General features: G+C 43.1%; 1 protein-coding gene across 5 annotated transcripts; it reads left to right on the forward strand.

Moving 5' to 3' along the window:
* The first annotated feature begins 10,023 nt into the window (after positions 1–10,023).
* Positions 10,024–18,724, forward strand: PSTK (phosphoseryl-tRNA kinase). Of its 5 annotated transcripts, none has more exons than XM_045040785.1 (6): positions 10,024–10,352; positions 12,338–12,629; positions 12,863–13,061; positions 14,631–14,706; positions 15,202–15,295; positions 18,456–18,724. In XM_045040785.1, exons 1-6 carry the CDS (start codon positions 10,047–10,049, stop codon positions 18,650–18,652), a joined length of 1,164 nt encoding a protein of 387 aa, XP_044896720.1. In that variant the 5' UTR covers positions 10,024–10,046; the 3' UTR covers positions 18,653–18,724. The 5 variants fall into 5 exon arrangements, with proteins under 5 accessions (XP_044896720.1, XP_011285903.1, XP_044896722.1 ...); XM_011287601.3 differs by having other exon boundaries at positions 10,024–10,262; XM_045040787.1 differs by lacking the exon at positions 18,456–18,724 and adding an exon at positions 15,691–15,749.
* Positions 18,725–18,940: the final 216 nt, after the last annotated feature.

Genomic DNA, 18,940 nt, shown 5'->3' on the forward strand with positions numbered 1-18,940 from the left:
GGGGGAGGGGCAGAGAGAGAGGGAGACACAGAATCGGAAACAGGCTCCAGTCTCCGAGCCATCAGCCCAGAGCCTGACGCGGGGCTCGAACTCACGGACCGCAAGATCATGACCTGGCCGAAGTCGGACGCTTAACCGACTGCGCCACCCAGGCGCCCCAACATTTTGGGCAGTCCAAAGGAAAATACGCTTTTCTTCAAAAATCCCAATCTTGAATTTAAGGAGTGAAATGAATGTTATCTACTGGATTTTGACTTCCTTAAAGAGGCTGAATGACCAGGAGCCAAAACCTAAAGACTCCTATACATTCAGGAAATCACCAGGTCTTGTTACAAAGCTGTAGTCATCCAGACAGTAAAGTACTGTCACAAAAACAGACGCAGATCAAATGGAACAGAATAGAAAACCCAGAAATGGACCCATAATTGTATAGTCAACTAATCTTTGACAAAGGAGGAAAGAATATCCATGCAATGGAAAAAAGTCTTTTCAGCAAATGGTGTTGGGAAAACTGGACAGCAACATGCAGAAGAATGAAAATGGACTGTTTTCTTACACCATACACAAAAATGAATTCAAAATGGATGAAAGACCCTAGACGTGAGACAGAAAACCATCGGAATCCTAGAGGAAAACAATAGGCAGCACCTCTTTGACCTCAGCTATAGCTACTTCTTACTAGGCACATCTCTAGAGGCAAGGGGAACAAAAGCAAAAGTGAACTTTTGGGACTTCATCAAGATGAAAAGCTTCTGCATAACAAAGGAAACAACGAAACTAAAAGGCAACCTATGGAATGTGAGAAGATTTGTGCAAATGACATATAAGGGGTTAGTACCCAAAATCTATAAAGAACTTATGAAACTCTACACCCCCAAAATAAATAATCCAGTTAAGAAATGGGCAGAAGGGGGCACCTGGGTGGCTCGGTTAAGCACCTGACTCTTGATCTCAGCTCAGGTCATGGTTTCGAGTTCCTGAGATCAAGCCCTGTGTGGGACTCTGCGCTGACAGCACAGAACCTGCTTGGGATTCTGTCTCTCTGTCTCTCTCTGTCTCTCTCTCTCTGCTCTTCCTGCACTCCAGCAAGCATGTGGGTGCTTTCTCTCCTTCTCAAAATAAATATTAAAAATAAATGAGAAGACATGAATAGATACTTTTCCAAAGAAGACATCCAGATGGCTAACAGACACATGAAAAGATGCTCAGCATCACTCATCATCAGGGAAATACAGATCAAAACCACAATGAGATACCACCTCATACCTGTCAGAATGGCTAAAATTAACACAGGAAAAAAACAGATGTTGGCAAGGATGTGGAGAAAGAGAAATCCTCTTACACTGTTGGTTGAAATGCAAACTGGTGGAGCCACTCTGGAAAACAGTATGGAAGTTCCTCAAAAAAGTAAAAATATAACTACCCTATGACCCAGCAATTGCATTACTACGTATTTACCAAAAGGACATAAAAATACTGATTCAAAGAGGTACATGCTCCCTAGTGTTTATGGCAGCATTATCAAGAATAGCCAAAGTATGGAAAGAGCCCAAATGTCCAATGTCCATCAACTGATGAATGGATAGAGATGTGTGGCGCGTACACACACACACACACATATACATATACATATATGTGTGTGTATATATATGTGTGTGTATATATATATATATATATATATATATATAATGGGATATTAACCATCAAAAAGAATGAAATCTTAACATTTGTGACAGTGGATGGAGCTAGAGTGTATTATGCTAAGTGAAATAAGTCAGAGAAAGACAAATACCATACGATTCCACTCATATATGGAATTTAAGAAACAAAACAGATGAACATAGGGGAAGGGGAAAAAAGAAAAGCAAACCATGAGACCCTTAACTATAGAGAACAAACAGGGTTGATGGAGGGAGCTGAGTATTACAGAGGACACTTGTGAGGAGCACAAGTGTTATATGTGAGTGATGAATCACCAAATTCTACACCTGAAACTAATTTTACCATATATGTTAACTAGCTACAATTTAAATAAAAGCTTGAAATAGAAAATAAATCACCAGGTCTTGATTTTCTTAAAGGAAATCTTTCTCATCTTTCTTCATCTCTGCTTCTTATTTTCAAGCACTAGCTTTCATCTGAACAATTCCAGGAGTTTCTTTACTGTCATTAGCCTTCTCTGTCTTTTTTAAATGTTTTATATATTTTTGAGAGAGCACAAGCAGGGGAGGGGCGGGGGGGGCGGGTACAGAGTATCGGAAGTGGGCTCCACCACTGATAGTGGTGAACTCAACTTGGGGCTTGACCTCATGAATCTCGAGATCATAACCTGAGCCAAAGTTAAGCACTCAACCAACTGAGCCACCCAGGCACCCCCTCTCTCTTTTTTTTAAGTGAGCTCTATGCCCAATGTGGGACTTGAACTCGTGACCTCATGATCAAGGGTTGCATGCTCTACTGACTGACCCAGCTAGGCACCCCTAGCCATCATTCTCATACCCTCCATTTCATCCTCTACACTGCCCTCTGTCCCTTCTGATGCTTGATGTCACCATCACCTTTTCTGCTTAGCATGGCATAAAAAGCCCTTGGTACTGTGACTCCTGCCTGCCTCTTTCCACATACTGCCTCCTCCTTTTGCACATACTTTTCCCTCTATCTAGAATCCCCTTTCTTTGAGTAGTAGGGAATGTCCTATTTATCATTCAAAACCAAGCAGATATCCACTTTGCTATGGAATTAAACTAATTTCTCTGTAGTGTGCTTACCCCTTTTAAGTATGTGAAGAAAAACCACAGCTGGATGGTAAAAAACAGATTTTATTTAGAACTATTGCAATAGGAGATAGACCTCTATATACAACCAGGCTCAATTCTCTCTCTCTCTTTTTAAGTTTATTCATTTTGAGAGAGAATGAGGGATGGGTAGAAAGAGGGAGAGAGAATCCCAAGCAGCCTTCGCACTGTCAGCACAGAGCCTGACACATAGCTCAAACTCACGAACTGTGAAATCATGACCTGAGCCAAAACCAAGAGTTGGGTGCTCAACCGACTGAGCCACCGAGGTGCTCCAAACCAGGCTCAATTCTGAATATATCATGGACAAGTGGGAATTTATAGGCAAGGAGCAGGGTGGGGAGTCTGTAATGGAAAATTATGAAGAGGAAACATCAGGGGTCTGGGGAATTCTGGCTAAAACCAGCCTAATAGAACATTTGCCAATGAGAGGCCAGGATGGTCAGCACTTGGGGGATGGTGGAAGATGAGGAACCTGATTAAATATCAAGGGTGATCAGATCTGGAGGATGGGGGACTCTTGCTAAACTGACTTGGCAGCAGATCTCTTACTATAACTAGATTTTACAAGGAAGTGCACAGATGAGCCTAGGAGTAGATTTCAGGATCCTGAGTGATCAAGCAAAGAGTCTTTGTTAGATACGATAATTCTGCAGTTTCAGACTTTATCAGTTTACATAGTTGTGTTCTCTACTATCTGTAGGCTTGTCAAGATTAGCAATTATTTTATGCCTTCTAGAGGTGTTGAGCACATGTTTGTTGTATGGAATCGACAAATTGGCAAAGGTTGGGTGACAGCTTTATCACGAACTAAGACACCGAAAAAGGCAAAACGAGTAAATTCAGTCATATGCTTTTTTCTTCAAAGCCAATGTGGTGGTTGTTCAGAACTGATCTCAATCTTACTATGAAAAATTACTTTTGTCATGAATTGCAACTAACTTTTTTCCCTGTTTGCCCCTTTGAAATAAATCATAAAATGTATGTCAGTACAATACAATTCCCACCAATATCACTAGGATGAACTATGCAATTTTTAACTCACCTATTTTAAAGTTTATTACAGCTTATTAAAATGTAAGAACTCAATGTGCTCTTTAGGAGCATTTTTCCAGTCTGTTTTCAGAATATAAGCCAATGCATACTGAAAGGTACATTTTAGAAAAAAAAAGTGAGTTGGAGTATTAATTTTCCTGAACTCATTCATTTAGTAATACAACAGTTTAAATGTTGACCATCTTAATTTTAAGTAGAGTTACTTCTTACTGTATATGTCCTGCCTTTTAGCCAGGAGTATACTCCCCATGAAGGTGGTTATAGGAACTTCTCTTCCTTCCCAACAAGTACCACTTGGATTGTGCCTCCTTCCATTTCTGGCTCTTGCAAGGTCCCACAATTGCCAGGAATTGCCTTCCTCTCACCCTGCCTCCATATGGGCCTGTAATTAAGGAAGGAGTTGGGAAAGAAACAATGACTTCCCTGTCCTTTCCCCCCAATTCTTGTTTATAGGTATTTCCCACCCCATCTCATTTATAACCTCTCTTCTGGTTAGCAACATTGCTGTACTCTATAAAGTTTTTAATACAGCCTGACTTCAACCTTTGTGAGGAAATGTGGAAATGATGGGGAAGCTCTTGATCTAGAGCTGAATCTGTGCTCACATCCATGATGTTGACTATGTAACATCTTCTTATACTAAAGTTGCTTTGTCCAGTAAAAGGGTTAACTTGTTCAAAACGTGCACATTCCAAAAAAGACCTGGCTCTTACCCAGCTCCTGGAAATACCCTCTAAGCTGTTGGCATATCCTGCTTCATAAAATTGTCTTTTAACTAGGGACCTTGGACCCCACCATCTTGAGGTTACGCTAACAATTGGATTTATGGTGAGGGGCCACATTCTATCAGTTTGACCCTTGAAAGGGCTGAAGACTGAGTAACTAACGTCAGCACATGGGTGCTACATGCCTACCTGACTGACCCCCAATAAAAACCTTAGACACCAAGACTCGGAGGAGCTTTCTTGGTTGGCAACACCCTGCACATGATGTCGCACATCATTGCTGGGAGAATTAAGTGCTGTTGTTACAACTCCACTGGGAGAAGACAACTGGAAGCTTGCACCTGGTCTCACCTGGATTCTACCCTATGTGCCTTTGCTTTACTAGTTTTAATCTGCATCCTTTCATGTTTAAGAATCTGTTATAAGGCACACACAGGAACAAGACATGGTTATATCTCACAGCCATGTTAGATTCGTAACCATGGGTACAACAGCTTTTCTGAGTCCTAACAAATCATTGAGCCCGAGGATTGTCTTGGGGACTACAACACAGTTGTGGTCATCAGTGTATGTCAAGAATTGGACAGGGGCGCCTGGGTGGCTCAGTCGGTTGAGCGTCCAACTTCAGCTCAGGTCATGATCTCACAGTTCGTGAGTTCAAGCCCCGCGTCGGGCTGTGTGCTGACAGCTCAGAGCCTGGAGCCTACTTCAGATTCTGTGTCTCCCTCTCTCTCTGCCCCATCCCCACTCATGCTCTGTCTCTCTCTGTCTTAAAAATAAATAAAATATTTAAAAAAAAAAAAGAATTGGACATTCTTCCATTAGTGACAGCATTTAAATTCTAAATGGGGAAAATAGTAGTTTTATTAGGAGATAGTGTGTATGGTTTCTAAAAAGAACCCCACGCTACTGTTAAATGATATTCTTGCTTCCCTACCTCTACCCACACATCACTATCCTAGAGTCTTAGTAAAGAGAGTAATTTTAAAATAAAGTTAGGGGAAAATATTTGAAAATACAAATAGAGGTGTTAGGGGTGAGGTAGGTAGGAGTCACATAACTGTGTCTTGTTGCTGTGTGTGCCTTACAACAGATTCTTAGACACTTTGATTTAGGACCCCTTTATACCCTTAAATTACTGAAAACTGCAAAGAGGTTTTGTTTGCATGTTTTACTTTTGTAACTTAAAAAAATTAACAACTTGTTCTGCTTGTATCTACAGCCGTATACACTAATGTGAATAAATTCAGTAAAAAGACTAGATTGAAAAGGTAACCAGCATGAGTAACATGGTATCTATGGAAAAATCCACTCCAGCTTCAGAATACCTGGCTTAAAATGAACTTTCGTAATGGACCCATTTCATGGGATTGTCTTATCCTGCATTCTTGGGAACTCGGCAGTGACTGAGGTTGTTCACCTAGAATTTTAAGATCTGGGTGAACCAACTCTTCTTTTGATAAGTTCATAATGCAGGAAAGTAGCATATGAGCTAAATGAGTTGTAGGATGTATTTTGTGACTTTTTGTTGTGTTTTTGTGACACTTGTGCTTTCTGAAGAAGTAACCCATCAAATATTCTACGTAATATGCTCACAACCCACTTTGAATATTGTGTGCTTCCTAAAAAATTACCCATCTTTATGCATAATTACAGAATTTTGAAGTATGTTTATTAATGTTCCCCCCCACACAGGGATAAGTTATAATATTGGACTTCAGGATAAAGGGAAACTATAAAATCCTTGTAGGATTTTTACCTTTGATAGCTGTATTTTTGTATACAATACATATGAACAGCCAAGGTACATTTTCTTAATTGGTAGTTATATTTATCTCTACGTGCTGTGGACATTTTACTTTTCTCACTTTCCTCAAATATTAGCTTTTTTTTTTAACAGCAGGGGAGGTCTTTATTTATGTGCAGATATCTAATATTTAACACAGTATCTGATACACAAGTACCAAGTGAACATTGAGTGAATAACTTTCAGTGTTAAAATACATGGCTCACTAGACTGTTGAGTTTGTTTTAAACATCTTTGTAACTATTTTAAGCACAGAACAATGGTAGGAAGGAAACAGTAAGAAAGCCCATTAGAAATCTCTAGGAATTGTTTTCTTCCAAAAGAGTTGTTTAGAAAGTTTAAGAAACCAAGAAATTGAAATGTGTAGCATCACTGCTCCTATGAACTAGAGGTTGACAACATCCACATCCTCCATTATCTTAGCAGAACTGTTTCTCGTACCTGTGATTTTTCCTCGGACACTTGGCTGGTTCTTAGGGTTGAGATTAATGATTTTTCTGGCACGGAGTACCCACTGTCAGCACAGTAGAATGACTGACTCTCTCACACTACCAGGGGCAGAGCAGTCTTTGAGAAATCAGAAAAACACTACATATTGTAAAATTACTTCAAGATCTGGTAACATTTCGGTATCTGGCTCACATTTTGAGATACCTTTGTTAGGATTTTTAAAAGCTCAATGAAGAGGTAAGATTGGTGACTTGAAGATGATTCAACTGAAAACGACATTGATAGTGTCGGAGAGGAGCCAGTAAGCTTACAAAGTTTTGTGCCAGCCTGAAATTTACAGGAGTTTTTGGAACGGGTATGAACAAATACCTCACGGGAGAGCAAAGAAAGGGAAGTTCGTTTTCACAGGCCCATGAGGAGATGGCAGCTAACGGGACAAGCACTTACTAAATGTCTACCAGGCCACGGACTCGCTTGTCTTAATCTTCTCAGCAAGGAGAAGTGAGAAATTGGAGAGGTTGTGAACAATGCCATGTTTGGGTTAAGGTAAAGATTGTAAAAAATCTGTAGGGGTTCCAGAAGGCTTAGCTCTGGGAATTAGTAAAGAAAAATGAGCAAAAGAGGTGAGGAGTGAGGTTTTATATTACTATTGCTGTGACTGAGGAAATCTGGGCTTTGGCAAGCTAGATTGTTAGCAATTTGTTAGCAGCTGAAGAACTTGAGTGCTGAGTTGGCAGAAAACAGCGTTAGTGACCGGAGGAGAAAACCTGCTTCTGAAGATACTGGGGATGTCAGAAGGTGGAATCTCGGGGCGTCTGGGTGGCTCAGTCAGTTGGGCGTCCGACTTCGGCCCGGGTCATGATCTCGCAGTCCGTGAGCTCGAGCCCCGCATCGGGCTCTGTGCTGACCGCTCAGAGCCTGGAGCGTGTTTCAGGTTCTGTGTCTCCCTCTCTCTCTGCCCCTCCCCTGTTCATGCTCTGTCTCTGTCTCAAAAATAAATAAAAATGTAAAAAAAAAAAAAAAAAAAGGTGGAATCTCTGATTTTGGAAGTGTCCTTTTGAGCCCTTCACTCACAATCAGGAAACTTAACCCCAGAGCTGTCACACACTGTTTTGTGTTCACTTGCTCTCAGGCAAATACAGCTTCCCCTTCAGGACAAATTAACATGTTTGCAACGGGCAGCTGAAGCAAAGCGAACTGGAAGCGCTCGTGAGAAGAATGAACAGCCTCCAACGTGGAAGACTTAGCCGAGGCAAAAACCGGAATCCGGAGCTGGGCACCCCCCACGTGGTAGTCAGGAGACCTTGGCCAGGCAAGAGTCGGGGAGTGCCTGCGGCTCTGAGGGGCAGAACTGAGAGAACAGAACTAGCAAGGTTAGGTCTGTCAAGCAGCCTCACTACAAGTTCAGAGCAGAGTAACTGCTCCAGCAGGAAGGGTTACTGACCCACCCCCTTGCTTCTGAGAGGATCAGAACAGACAGAAGGATGAGAATTGGGGTGCACTTAGTGACAATGCCCGTGTGGCAATCAACTTAAGAGCGATTTAAGTCAATTTGAACAAATCCTAAGCAAGAGTGACCTGTGCCCCTTCAGATTATGTGTTTGTATATGAGTCAAAAGGGCCACAAATGTCTCTCGAGGATGGGCTTGCTTTTTGGTCACTGTGATTACTGCAATGACACCAAAAATAGATCAGTCTGATTATGGGTACTAGAATCCAACAGAGCAATGAAAGTTTGGGTCCTTTCCCTCCCCTAAGTTCTTAGCATACTCAGCTTTATCCTTTTTTTTTTTTTTTATGTTTTTTGTTTTGTTTTTAATGTTTTTACTTTTGAGAGCATGTGAGTGTGGAAAGGGAAGAGAAAGGGGGAGACACAGAATCGGAAGCAGGCTCCAGGTTCTGAGCTGTCAGCACAGACCCTGATGCAGGGCTTGAACTCACAAGCTGTCAGATCATGATCTGAGCTGAAGTCAGACGCATAAAGGACTGAGCCACCCAGGCGCCCCTTAGCTTCATCCTTAAATCAACTGACACGGGAGGCAAGGGGAAAGGAGGTTCAAGGGGAGGGCACTAAAGGGCAGAGACACCCAATGTCACTAAGCAAGACTTTTTAAGTTCCAAGCAGCTACCTGCTTAGGCTGAATAAATGAACTTCTAAATTTCTGCTCAAAGTTCTGTATCTTCATTGCTGACACCATATATTTGAGTTCGGGGCAGTCTGCAACTCAGAAACCACTGCCATACTGCCTTTCGGTTGGGGACCTTGGGCTTGCTGCCCCACTGTCATAATATTCCTTCCTCATTCTTGCACTGGACCAATGGCAGAATGTCATGAAATTAAGAGTATGTTTAATTCGTGGCTCAGCTTCAACAGAAAAAAAATGTACATACACGTGCCGTGTCAATTTATACCAGATTTAACATTGGGTTACCGATTGTATTTTGCCCCTGTATGTGGATTCTAACCTCACTTGTTCACATTTTGAACATACCACTTTACGACTGAGAAGTAATCCCCTTTAAAATAAGGTGTAAGTTAGAATCCGAATTCAACTTCTCTACACTACATCTGCACACAAGGAGTTTGTCTTATACCTCTCCACAGCTTAGTATTTGAAGACTAAAATACCTACTGTCCTCTGCATGAAAGCATTGGAACTGAGGTCTAGGGATGTTCTATCCGGCCTCCACTTCCTCACACTTGCTGTAACTCAGGGCACAGTAACTATTTATTTTTCCCTGCCACCTGTCACATTTAGGAGGGGCAGTGGAGCGCGGCCGTGGAACTGTCAGCTTCGCCTGCTATGCTGACCTCCAGCACTTGACCTTTCAAAGACCGCTAGAGAGAGACGCCCAAAGCTTCTTCGGGGATCTTCCAGGGCCGGGTACTTGGTCGTAGCAAGACCGAGGCGCACTTCCTAGTGGCCTGCAAGTTTCCAGCGGGGAGGACAAATCTAACTGAACACTGAGGCCACCTCTCTGACCCTTTGGGAAATGGCCGGAGGATAGGAAACGCATCACCGCGGCCTGCCGAGCCCAGAGGACTCGCAAACAGGCGGGCCGCGCACGGGGCCAGGATTGGAAGACCCGCCGGGTGCCCCCTCCCGGCCCCAGGCGGCGCGGCGCGGCAGGGCTGTGGGAGACTGCGCGTGCGCGCTGGGCGGCCGGTTCCGGAGACGACGTCCCCAGCCGCCTCCCGTCTCCCGCGACAGCATGAAGACCGCCGAGGACGCCAGAGGAGTGCATGGCGAGGGGCCGCGGAAGCTAGGCCTCTGCCTCCTCTGCGGCCTGCCCGCGGCAGGAAAATCGACCTTCGCGCGGGCCCTAAGCCCCCGGTTACGGCAGGAGCGGGGCTGGGCCGTCGGCGTGGTCGCCTATGATGACGTCATGCCGGACGCGGTCCTCGAGGAGGCGAGCGCGCGGCCGTTGGTCAGTACGGAGGGGGCGGGGCCTAGCCTGTGGTCGCAGAAGGACATAGAGGGGCTCCACCTAAATGCTGGATTGTCCCTTGTGTGGGAGGTGCGGCCCTGACGGAGCGGGGGAGACAGGAGTTCGAGAGAAGTGGAGTTGGTTTAACGTAGAATGTGTCGACTCCGTCTTAGAAGGATTCGTCGCAGATTTATATTTGGGGCCTGTACGGATTGTGTATTGCATACAGTGAGTCTTAAGACGGCGTTAGGTTTTGTCGGCGGGCAGGATGGTAGCCTCCCGCCCCCCCCATCCCCCACCCCCATCCCCGTAGACAAGTATGCTTTTGAAAAGCCCTTTAGGAAGATCGTACTTAGGAGAGGGACAGAATCTCTTAAAAACCACAGCCAGTTTAACGTCCAGCCACCGGTGAATCCTTGTGGGTCTTCAAGTTTACACAGTTGGGACTTTTTTTTTTTTTTTTTTTTAAGATAAAGGATACAAAATTATGAATAACAAAATTACTAGGTTCCCTCCCATGACAATAGAAAGCTGTACAGATGAAGGGGCTGGTGTCTGAAGCTCTCTCTTCACTCATTTCCGGGTACATCTGCCTCTGCCAGCATTAGGAAAAGACGGCTGTTTCTCAGGTGACCGCCAGATGAAGTAATGGGCTTGTGTTTAGGCACCTACTTACATAGAGGTACTTATAGATTCTCTTGAAGCCTTCAAATCACACTCTGTGCAGCGAGATGCATCCCCTTGGAGAAGCACAAGAAAAGTGCGACCTCTGGGGAAGAGTGGATTCATATCTCCCATCTCGTTCTCCCCCTAGACTAAATACTCTTCGACAGATTCTGAAAAATTGAGATAGATTTGTCGTTCATTACCTGTGTGTAGGTGGAGGCATCTAAATGAAATACGAATATGATGTGATTCCACTCTCTATATATGTAAAATTATAGTACGTTCGGTGGCTGGCAACTGTATGTATTCTGTCCCGTTCTTGTTCTAATTGTGAGATGACTACAGTATCAAGTCCCTGGTAGCACTAGATTTAGTTGGATGATAGTATTTTCGCCACTTGAGTGAAAGCTGAAAGTTGGTGAGATGTATGGTTGTATTTACTGGGCCATTTCCTCACTTTTATTGTTAGTTTTTCCACTCCTCCCTGTAGACGGAGACTGTGGGATTCAACTAGTCACCATGAGTAGGAAATCTCACCTTTTAGGAAGTGATCGTGTTTTCCTTCTCCGTAGGTTTAGCTGATGTATTTGTTGTATGTGCTGTAATGTCAGTGATGTGGTAAGGCATGGACAGGCAGGAGAGGGACCCTTATCTCCTGTTCCTATGTTTTCTCTCCAGACTGGACCTGCTCTCCACAGTCCTTGAGTGGCACAAGATTACCTGTGTTTTCAAGTTACTTATTCTCTTCCGTTCAGTCTAGCTTTCCCCATCCCATTCCGACTCTGTTGTGAGCCTCAAGGCTTTTCACCCTGACCCAGGCGCCTTTCGGCAGATCTTTTCTGTCCACAACTTTTCTCATCTCAAGGACAAACCAGCGTTGCTTTGTCTAAGCCAATTTTATTTTGTCAGGATATTGATTTTGGCTCATTTCTCTTGGATGGTAACAGCTTTTCATTCTTCAATTTATTTACTCATTCAGTCATTTTCTGTACTGGAGCACCTCTTACGTGCCTGACCGTCTGCTGGAGGCCAGTTAGACCATGGACTATTGATTGAGCAGAGAGTTAGAGATGTGCAAACAAATGCCTAAATAGTGTAAGCCCCGTTAGGGTGGAGACCCCGTCTGTGCAAAGCAGGATGTCATGTAGGCAAGGGAGGGTCTGAGCTGCCTCCTGCGTGGATGTGTCTGCGGAGACTTCAGAGGACTATCCTCAGGGAGTAGGAGTTTCTGGGCAGAGGAAACAGGATATCGGAAGACATAGGAGGCAAGATGAAACAAGTTGTGCTCAGAGAATTCCACATGGTTTGGCTCTGTGAGCTGAGATGTTCACGTGGGGTGGAAGGCGATAAGCGGGAGCACCCTATTGACCAAAGCCCAATATAAATTGTGATTTTTCCCTCTTTTGTAGCCATCCCAATGGAAGTTGCTTCGACAGGAACTGTTGAAGTACCTAGAACACTTCTTGTTGGCTGTCATTAACGGGTGTCAGATGTCTACCCCACCCAACAGGACTGAAGCCATGTGGGAGGATTTTATAACCTGCTTAAAGGATCAAGATCTGATATCTTCTGCTGCACCGGAGGCCCGGTCTTGCTATCTCTTAACGAAGACTGCTATTTCTAGACCTTTGTTTTTGATTTTAGATGACAACTTTTATTATCAAAGTATGAGATACGAAGTCTACCAACTGGCTCGGAAATGTAATTAAAACATTTTTTTTTCTTACACACAGACACTTGTTTGCATATCAAAATCACGACTGCTTTTAGTGAGAATTGAATTGGATCAGGAAGTTAGTATAGATTTACTTAATTTTCAAAGCTAGATGTTCAGTATTTTCCTGCCACAGCTGGGATAATTTGCCTGATTTGTTTATTTTGCATTTTGGAAAAAATAGTGCACCACTGATTTCATGGTTTCACATTGCTTTCAGATTCATTAGGCTTTTGCCAGCTTTTTTTAGATTGTTCTCTGGAGACCTGTTTACAGAGGAATGGCCAGAGACCCCAGGCGCTGCCTGCCGAGACCATCCACCTGATGGGAAGAAAGCTGGAAAAGCCCAACCCCGAGAAAAATGCTTGGGAACACAACAGCCTCACAATTGAGAGTTCAGAATGTTCTTCTGAAGCCAGGTATCTTACGCAAAGCTGACCTTAGCTGGGTGCCTCCCTGAGGGAGCACTGTGCCCTTGGCTTTACCCAGGTCCACTCGGTTAACCTTTACACAAGCATGGAGATTGCTCTCTCTCCTCTCTAGAGAAGAGGCAACTGAGTGAGAAAGTTAGTTTGCCCAGAGTCCCCGAGCTCGTGGTAGCTCAGATGTGAACCCAAGTTTGCTGGCGCACATGTGCTCTTGTTAAGACTATGTTCTCCCAGGGGTGCCTGGGTGGCTCAGTCTGGTTAAGCATCTGACCCTTGGTTTCAGGATCTCACAGCTTGGGAGTTCCAGCCCCAACATCGGGCTCTGTGCTGACAGTGCAGAGCCTGCTTGAGATTCTCTCTCTCTCTCTGTCTCTCTCTCTGTCTCTCTCAAGATTCATAAACTTAAAAAAAAAAAAAAAAAGACTGTTCTCCCAGAGATCAGAGGAGGGGATGCAGAGTTGGACACATCTTTGAAACTCTTGCCACAGTAGCACAGTCTAAATAGGTTGCCCAGTAATTTTCTCACAGAAAGAAAGAGAGTGGAAGTGGTCTGGAGTCCTAATTTTGCCTCAGACCCCCCTGCAGTTACACCACCGCGTCTATGTGATGCCTGTGGGCTGCGGTGCTAATGCTTTCGTTTGTGATATATGTCTTGAGAGTTCTACAGCCGCACATTTCTAATGGAATTTTCACAGATGATGGAAATGTACTACATTTGTACTGTCCAGTGTAGTAGCTGCTGGCCACATGTGACTCTTGAGCACTTGAAATATAGCCGGTGCATCTGGCGGCCTGAATTTTAAATTTTATTTTAATTACTGTAAACTTAAATAGCCTCATGTGGCTAGTGGCTATTTTCTCAGACAGCACAGTTCTAGAGCTATTTTGCCCTCATTTTCTTAGCTCCTGCCTAACTGTTGTCCACAGGGGACCAGCAGTTTTTAAATGGCTAATTTTTAAAATTCACTTTGTTTTTACTTATCCACTTGTCACTGTCTGAAATTATACATTTTTGCTGATTTAATTATCTGTCTCCTAATGGAGATGATGTAACCACTGCTGGACTTAGAAAGTGTAGGGATCTTGCTGTACCCCCAACTTATAGCACATAGTTTCACATACATAGTAGTAAATGAATGGATTCTACCTGAACCCTCCATGGCCCCTTGACCAGTGAGGAACTTTGCTAATCCCCATCCAGTAAATAAGAAGCCAGAAAGAAGTCCCTTCTTGAGGAAATAAGGTAGAGTTTTAGTAGCACTTAATGAGGGAAAAGAGAGAATTTCTTTTCAAAGCTTATTGAAATGAGTCTTAGAAAATTAGTATTTTTTTAAATAAGGGGATTCTTTTGCCTTATAATTTGTTTTCAGCTTCTCCATTTGGATTTTGTAAGTAGAAGGTAGCTTCCAAATCTTTTCATTTTTTACCCCTTTGGCTTAGGATCCTTTGGATTATAGCATGTTTATTCCTCTAGAATTCAATTCAGTATTCATAAACACAGGTTCTTTTTAAAAAAGATGTTTGATAGAAGGATTCATTTTATCTCACCTTCTCTTCTAGCCTGAAGTTGACCGATTTATTGCTTACTGCTTTGGAAAATCCAGTAAAATATATTGAGGACAATGTGGAACAAAAGGTAAATCTTCCAGTATAGATGTGGTATAAATGGCAAGGTACAACTGTTTGAAGGAAGGTCTTTCTGAGCTGAATGTAAAAAAGAATAGGAGTAAAATGTGAAAAATGCCTTTGTCACCGCCTTGGCATCTCAGCAGCACTCTACTCATGACAACTGGCTGCAGTGGCATCCTGGTGGCCACGTGCAGCAGCTGGTCAAAGCCGACTGTCACATTTTCCGAAATATTAGAGCCTGTTAACATATGTTGGTGCTGGTAGCTTGAGACGGACAAGGACAGGAGCACTTGCACCGCACATAGTGACAAACGCTGTAGATGGAGAGCCCATTATTGGACAGATTGTCAGCCCCCGTCATCTAGATGGGATCTCGGGAGGGACAGCTGGAACAGAAAAGCCACCGTAACTTTCCTTGTAGTCTCATCAGAAACACATCACAGTTTAGCCACCTCTTTTATAAAACTACCTAACTTCCAGTAACGATGTCTGTGTTGCGTAGGAAGCAGACAGAATCATTTGTTCAACCAACCTTCTTCATCAAGCCGATCAGATGCTCCGAAGGATTGTCTCTCAGACGATGAAGGAAGCAAAAGGTATGTTGAGCAGTCGTGTGGGGTTTAGTTGATACAACTCTCCTGCTGTTCTTGTTCCCTTGGGTAGTTGGTTAGCTTTCCGTCACAACGTTGACATCGTTTTTAGTTTCACCATGCAACTGGATTATAGAAAACTAAAAATTCTACCCCCAGAACAGGGTATTCATCCATCCAATACATTTTTATTGAGTGGCTACTCTGTACTAGGCTTTATTCTAGATACTGGGGTGTCAGCAGGGAGCAGAACATTACTTTGAGGAGACAGACAGATAAATACATGAGTCTCTGCTGGTGCCCTGAAGGAAAATAAAGTAGGGTAAGGCAGTGGAGGGTGATGGGAGAGCTTCTTTTAAAAACTGTTTTTTAATGTTTTTTTTGTTTTATTTTTGAGACAGAGAGAGACAGAGCATGAGCTGGGGAGGGGGGGAGAGAGGGAGACACAGAATCCGAAGCAGGCTCCAGGCTCTGAGCTGTCAGCACAGAGCCCAACGCGGGGCTTGAACTCACAAACCGCGAGATCATGACCTGAGCTGAAGTCAGATGCTCAACCGACTGAGCCACCCAGGCACCCAGGAGAGCTTCTTTTAAAGGGTAATCAGGATGGCTTCTCAGAGGTGATATTTAAGCAGAGATATGAATAACGGAAAGAGTCAGCATGCAGATATCTGGAGATAGATCATTCCACGCAGTGGACACAGGTGCAGAAACCCCGAGGTGAAGTTATTTGGTAGGTCTTAGAGCAGAAAAGAGGCCACTGAATCGGGTGAAATAAGGAATGGGGAGAGGTGGTCAGGGGCCACATGTCCAGTCAGCAAGCTCAGTGGATTGTCAGTCTGAACTTAGATGGCATGTGTGGTCGTTTTATAAAAGAACTCCTTTAGGGGTGCCTGGGTGGCTTGGTTGGTTAAGCGTCCAACTCTTGATTTTGGCTTGGGTCACGATCTCTTGATTCATGGGATCAAGACGCGTGTCAGGCTCTGTGATGACGGTGCAAAGCCTGCTTGGGATTCTCTTTCCCTCTCTGTCCTTCCCCTCTCTCGTTCTCTGTGTCTCAAAATAAATATTAAAAAAAAATTACTCCTTTCGCTTTTAAATATTGAACTCTACACTATATTTAAAATCTGACTTAAAAATAGCCTACCGTTTCTTTAGCTTTTACATGCTAAGGGCCTTATACATACTGTTTCCAGTCTTGACAGCCTCATGAGGTAGGTGTAATTTTATAAATGGGGAAATGAAGGTTCTGAGAGGATCAAGTAACTTACCCAAGGCTGAACAGCTACTAGATACGTGGACAACCTGGGTTCAGAGTCAAGTCTGACTCTAGTTTATGTTTTCTGTTACACTCCCTGCATCATCGGCATCTATTATTAACACCTTTACAACAGTTTCTTGGAAAAAGAAACAATACACTAACCATATGGTGTGTTTCATACTTTTTTTTTTAACCACGATCCAGAAGCAGATTTTATCTTGTACCCGAGACTGTAGCTCAGTACACAAACACACACGTGCATAGCAACAAGTTTCACAGAACCCTCACGTTTGGTGAGCTCTTCTATGATCTTTTTGATTCCGTTTTAGATAAACACAGCTTGCAACCTGCATCTCACTTGTAGGTTATAATCCAGAGTTTGAAAAACACGGGCCTGGAACAGAAACAGCAGCATAATTAGAATAAAAACAAAAATAGTTGCAAATAGTTGCAGGAGCTGGGGCTCAATCATTTGCCTGCCTTGTCTTCTGTATAAAATGAAGAGAAGGGGAGGAGACAGGATTACACTCAAATCACTCTTGATTTATTTCCCACCCATTAAAAAAAAACTTTTTTTTTTTTTTTTTTTTTTGGTGAGGGAGGTGGTCATAGCATCTAGATCTATGCTTAAATGAAATTAGAAATTCATTTCTCCTACCAAGAAAATGAAAAGACAACCCACAGATCAGGAGAAAATCCTCGCAAATCATCTATCTCATAAGGGACTTGCATCCAAAACAGATAAAGGACTTTTACCACTCAATAATAAAGATAACCCGGTTTTAAAAATGGGCAAAGGATCTGAATAGACATTTCCCCAGGGAAGATACACAAGTGGCCCACAACCACAAGAAGACACACTTGACATCATTAGTCATCAGGGAGATGCAAACCAAAACCATGAGCAGCCACTGCACCCACTCACTAGGCCAGCCAGAATCAGAAAGTCCAAGAGGCGGTGAGCACGTGGGGAAATCCGAACCCTCGTCCGCTGCTGGTGGGAATGGGAAGCAGTGCAGCTGCTTTGGCAAACCACCGAGCACTTCCTGCAGCAAGTAAGTGTAGTCACCACGGGACCCAGCAATTGCACTGCCAGGAAAGAGAAGTGAAAACGTATGTTCATATAAAAATGTGAACACAAATGTTTGCGTCAGCATTATTCATCGGAGCCAGGATGAGCCTTGAAAATGTTAGACTAAGTGAAAGAAGCCATCACAGAAGTCCACATGTTGCTTGAGTTCAGTCATGTGAGAGATCCAGAAGGGAGAAATCTAGAGGCACAGAACCCAACGTGGGACTCTGTCTCCTGAACCTCAAGATCATGACCTGAGCTGAGACCAGGAGTCAGACATTCAACCGACTGAGCCACCCAGGTGCCCCCCGAATTGGAGTCTAAATTAATAAAGGGTATATAGTATGCAAATTTATTTCAATAAAGCTGTTTAATATAAAAATCTAGTTCCTCAGTCACATTACCCACGTGGCTAGTGGCTGCTGTATTGAAGAGGGCAGATCCAGGACATTTCCATCATTGTAGGAAGTTCCATGTTGGACATCTGCTCTAGAGACTATTTACAACAGTTTCAACCACACTGTCATTTCCTATTCCTGCTTTTTTTGCCTTACTACCTGTTAGCTCAAGAACATTCTAAACCAACCATCTTGTCAACAACAAAAAAATCCCCTTCAGGCTTATCTTTTCTGCTCATGCATCTCATACCAAGTTATTTAAAAGATTTGTTATCACGTCAGTGTGACCTTTTGTCTACATAGTACACCAACTCAACTGTGATTAATAAAATCTTATCAGTTTGTCAGAAGTATTCAAATTAATTTCCTATGTTGTTAGACAGCCTGGCCTGATTTAGTTTATACAAATAATTTGAGAATGTCTTTTTATTTTAGAGGAACGAGTGCTTCCTTTCAACTTGAAGCTTCTAGCAGAAGAACTCAACAAGCTCAAAGCAGAGTTTTTGGAAGACCTAAGACAAGGAAACAAAAAGTACCTGTGCTTTCCAGAAACCACCAATGTATCAGACGCTATTGCTTTTTTTCATCATGAGAAAGATAATATTGTCCAGAAATATTTTTCAAAGCATTAAAACTTTTGAACTTACAATCAAATATCCGATTTTGGTTGAGTTTGCAAAATAAAACCATTTTGCATTACTGGATATTTTCTAGGCCAGTGGTGTGAATTGCCAGACTTGTTTAAAAAAAAAAAAAAGTCCATTCTAAAGATCCATTTGTCATAACAGAAACTACTTCAGTTGGTGGCTTGTCAGATGTGAAGTGGACAATTGAGTATCGGCAGCAGGCTTCCTCATTTATGTGCCAGAACCCTTAGGGTAGGGCTGGTGGGGACAGGAGTCTTCGTCAATAAGGCAGAG

Source organism: Felis catus, chromosome D2 (genome assembly GCF_018350175.1).
Source record: "Felis catus isolate Fca126 chromosome D2, F.catus_Fca126_mat1.0, whole genome shotgun sequence".
In the NCBI taxonomy this organism is placed as follows: domain Eukaryota; kingdom Metazoa; phylum Chordata; class Mammalia; order Carnivora; family Felidae; genus Felis; species Felis catus.

What these genes read in the sequence shown, in the direction of transcription:
- PSTK (XM_045040785.1), top strand. Translation starts at nt 10,047, where the DNA reads ATGAAGACCGCCGAGGACGCCAGAGGAGTGCATGGCGAGGGGCCGCGG. An exon ending in AGGACAATGTGGAACAAAAG is followed by an intron (nt 14,707 to 15,201) that starts GTAAATCTTCCA and finishes TGTGTTGCGTAG; the next exon opens with GAAGCAGACAGAATCATTTG. An exon ending in GACGATGAAGGAAGCAAAAG is followed by an intron (nt 15,296 to 18,455) that starts GTATGTTGAGCA and finishes TTTTTATTTTAG; the next exon opens with AGGAACGAGTGCTTCCTTTC.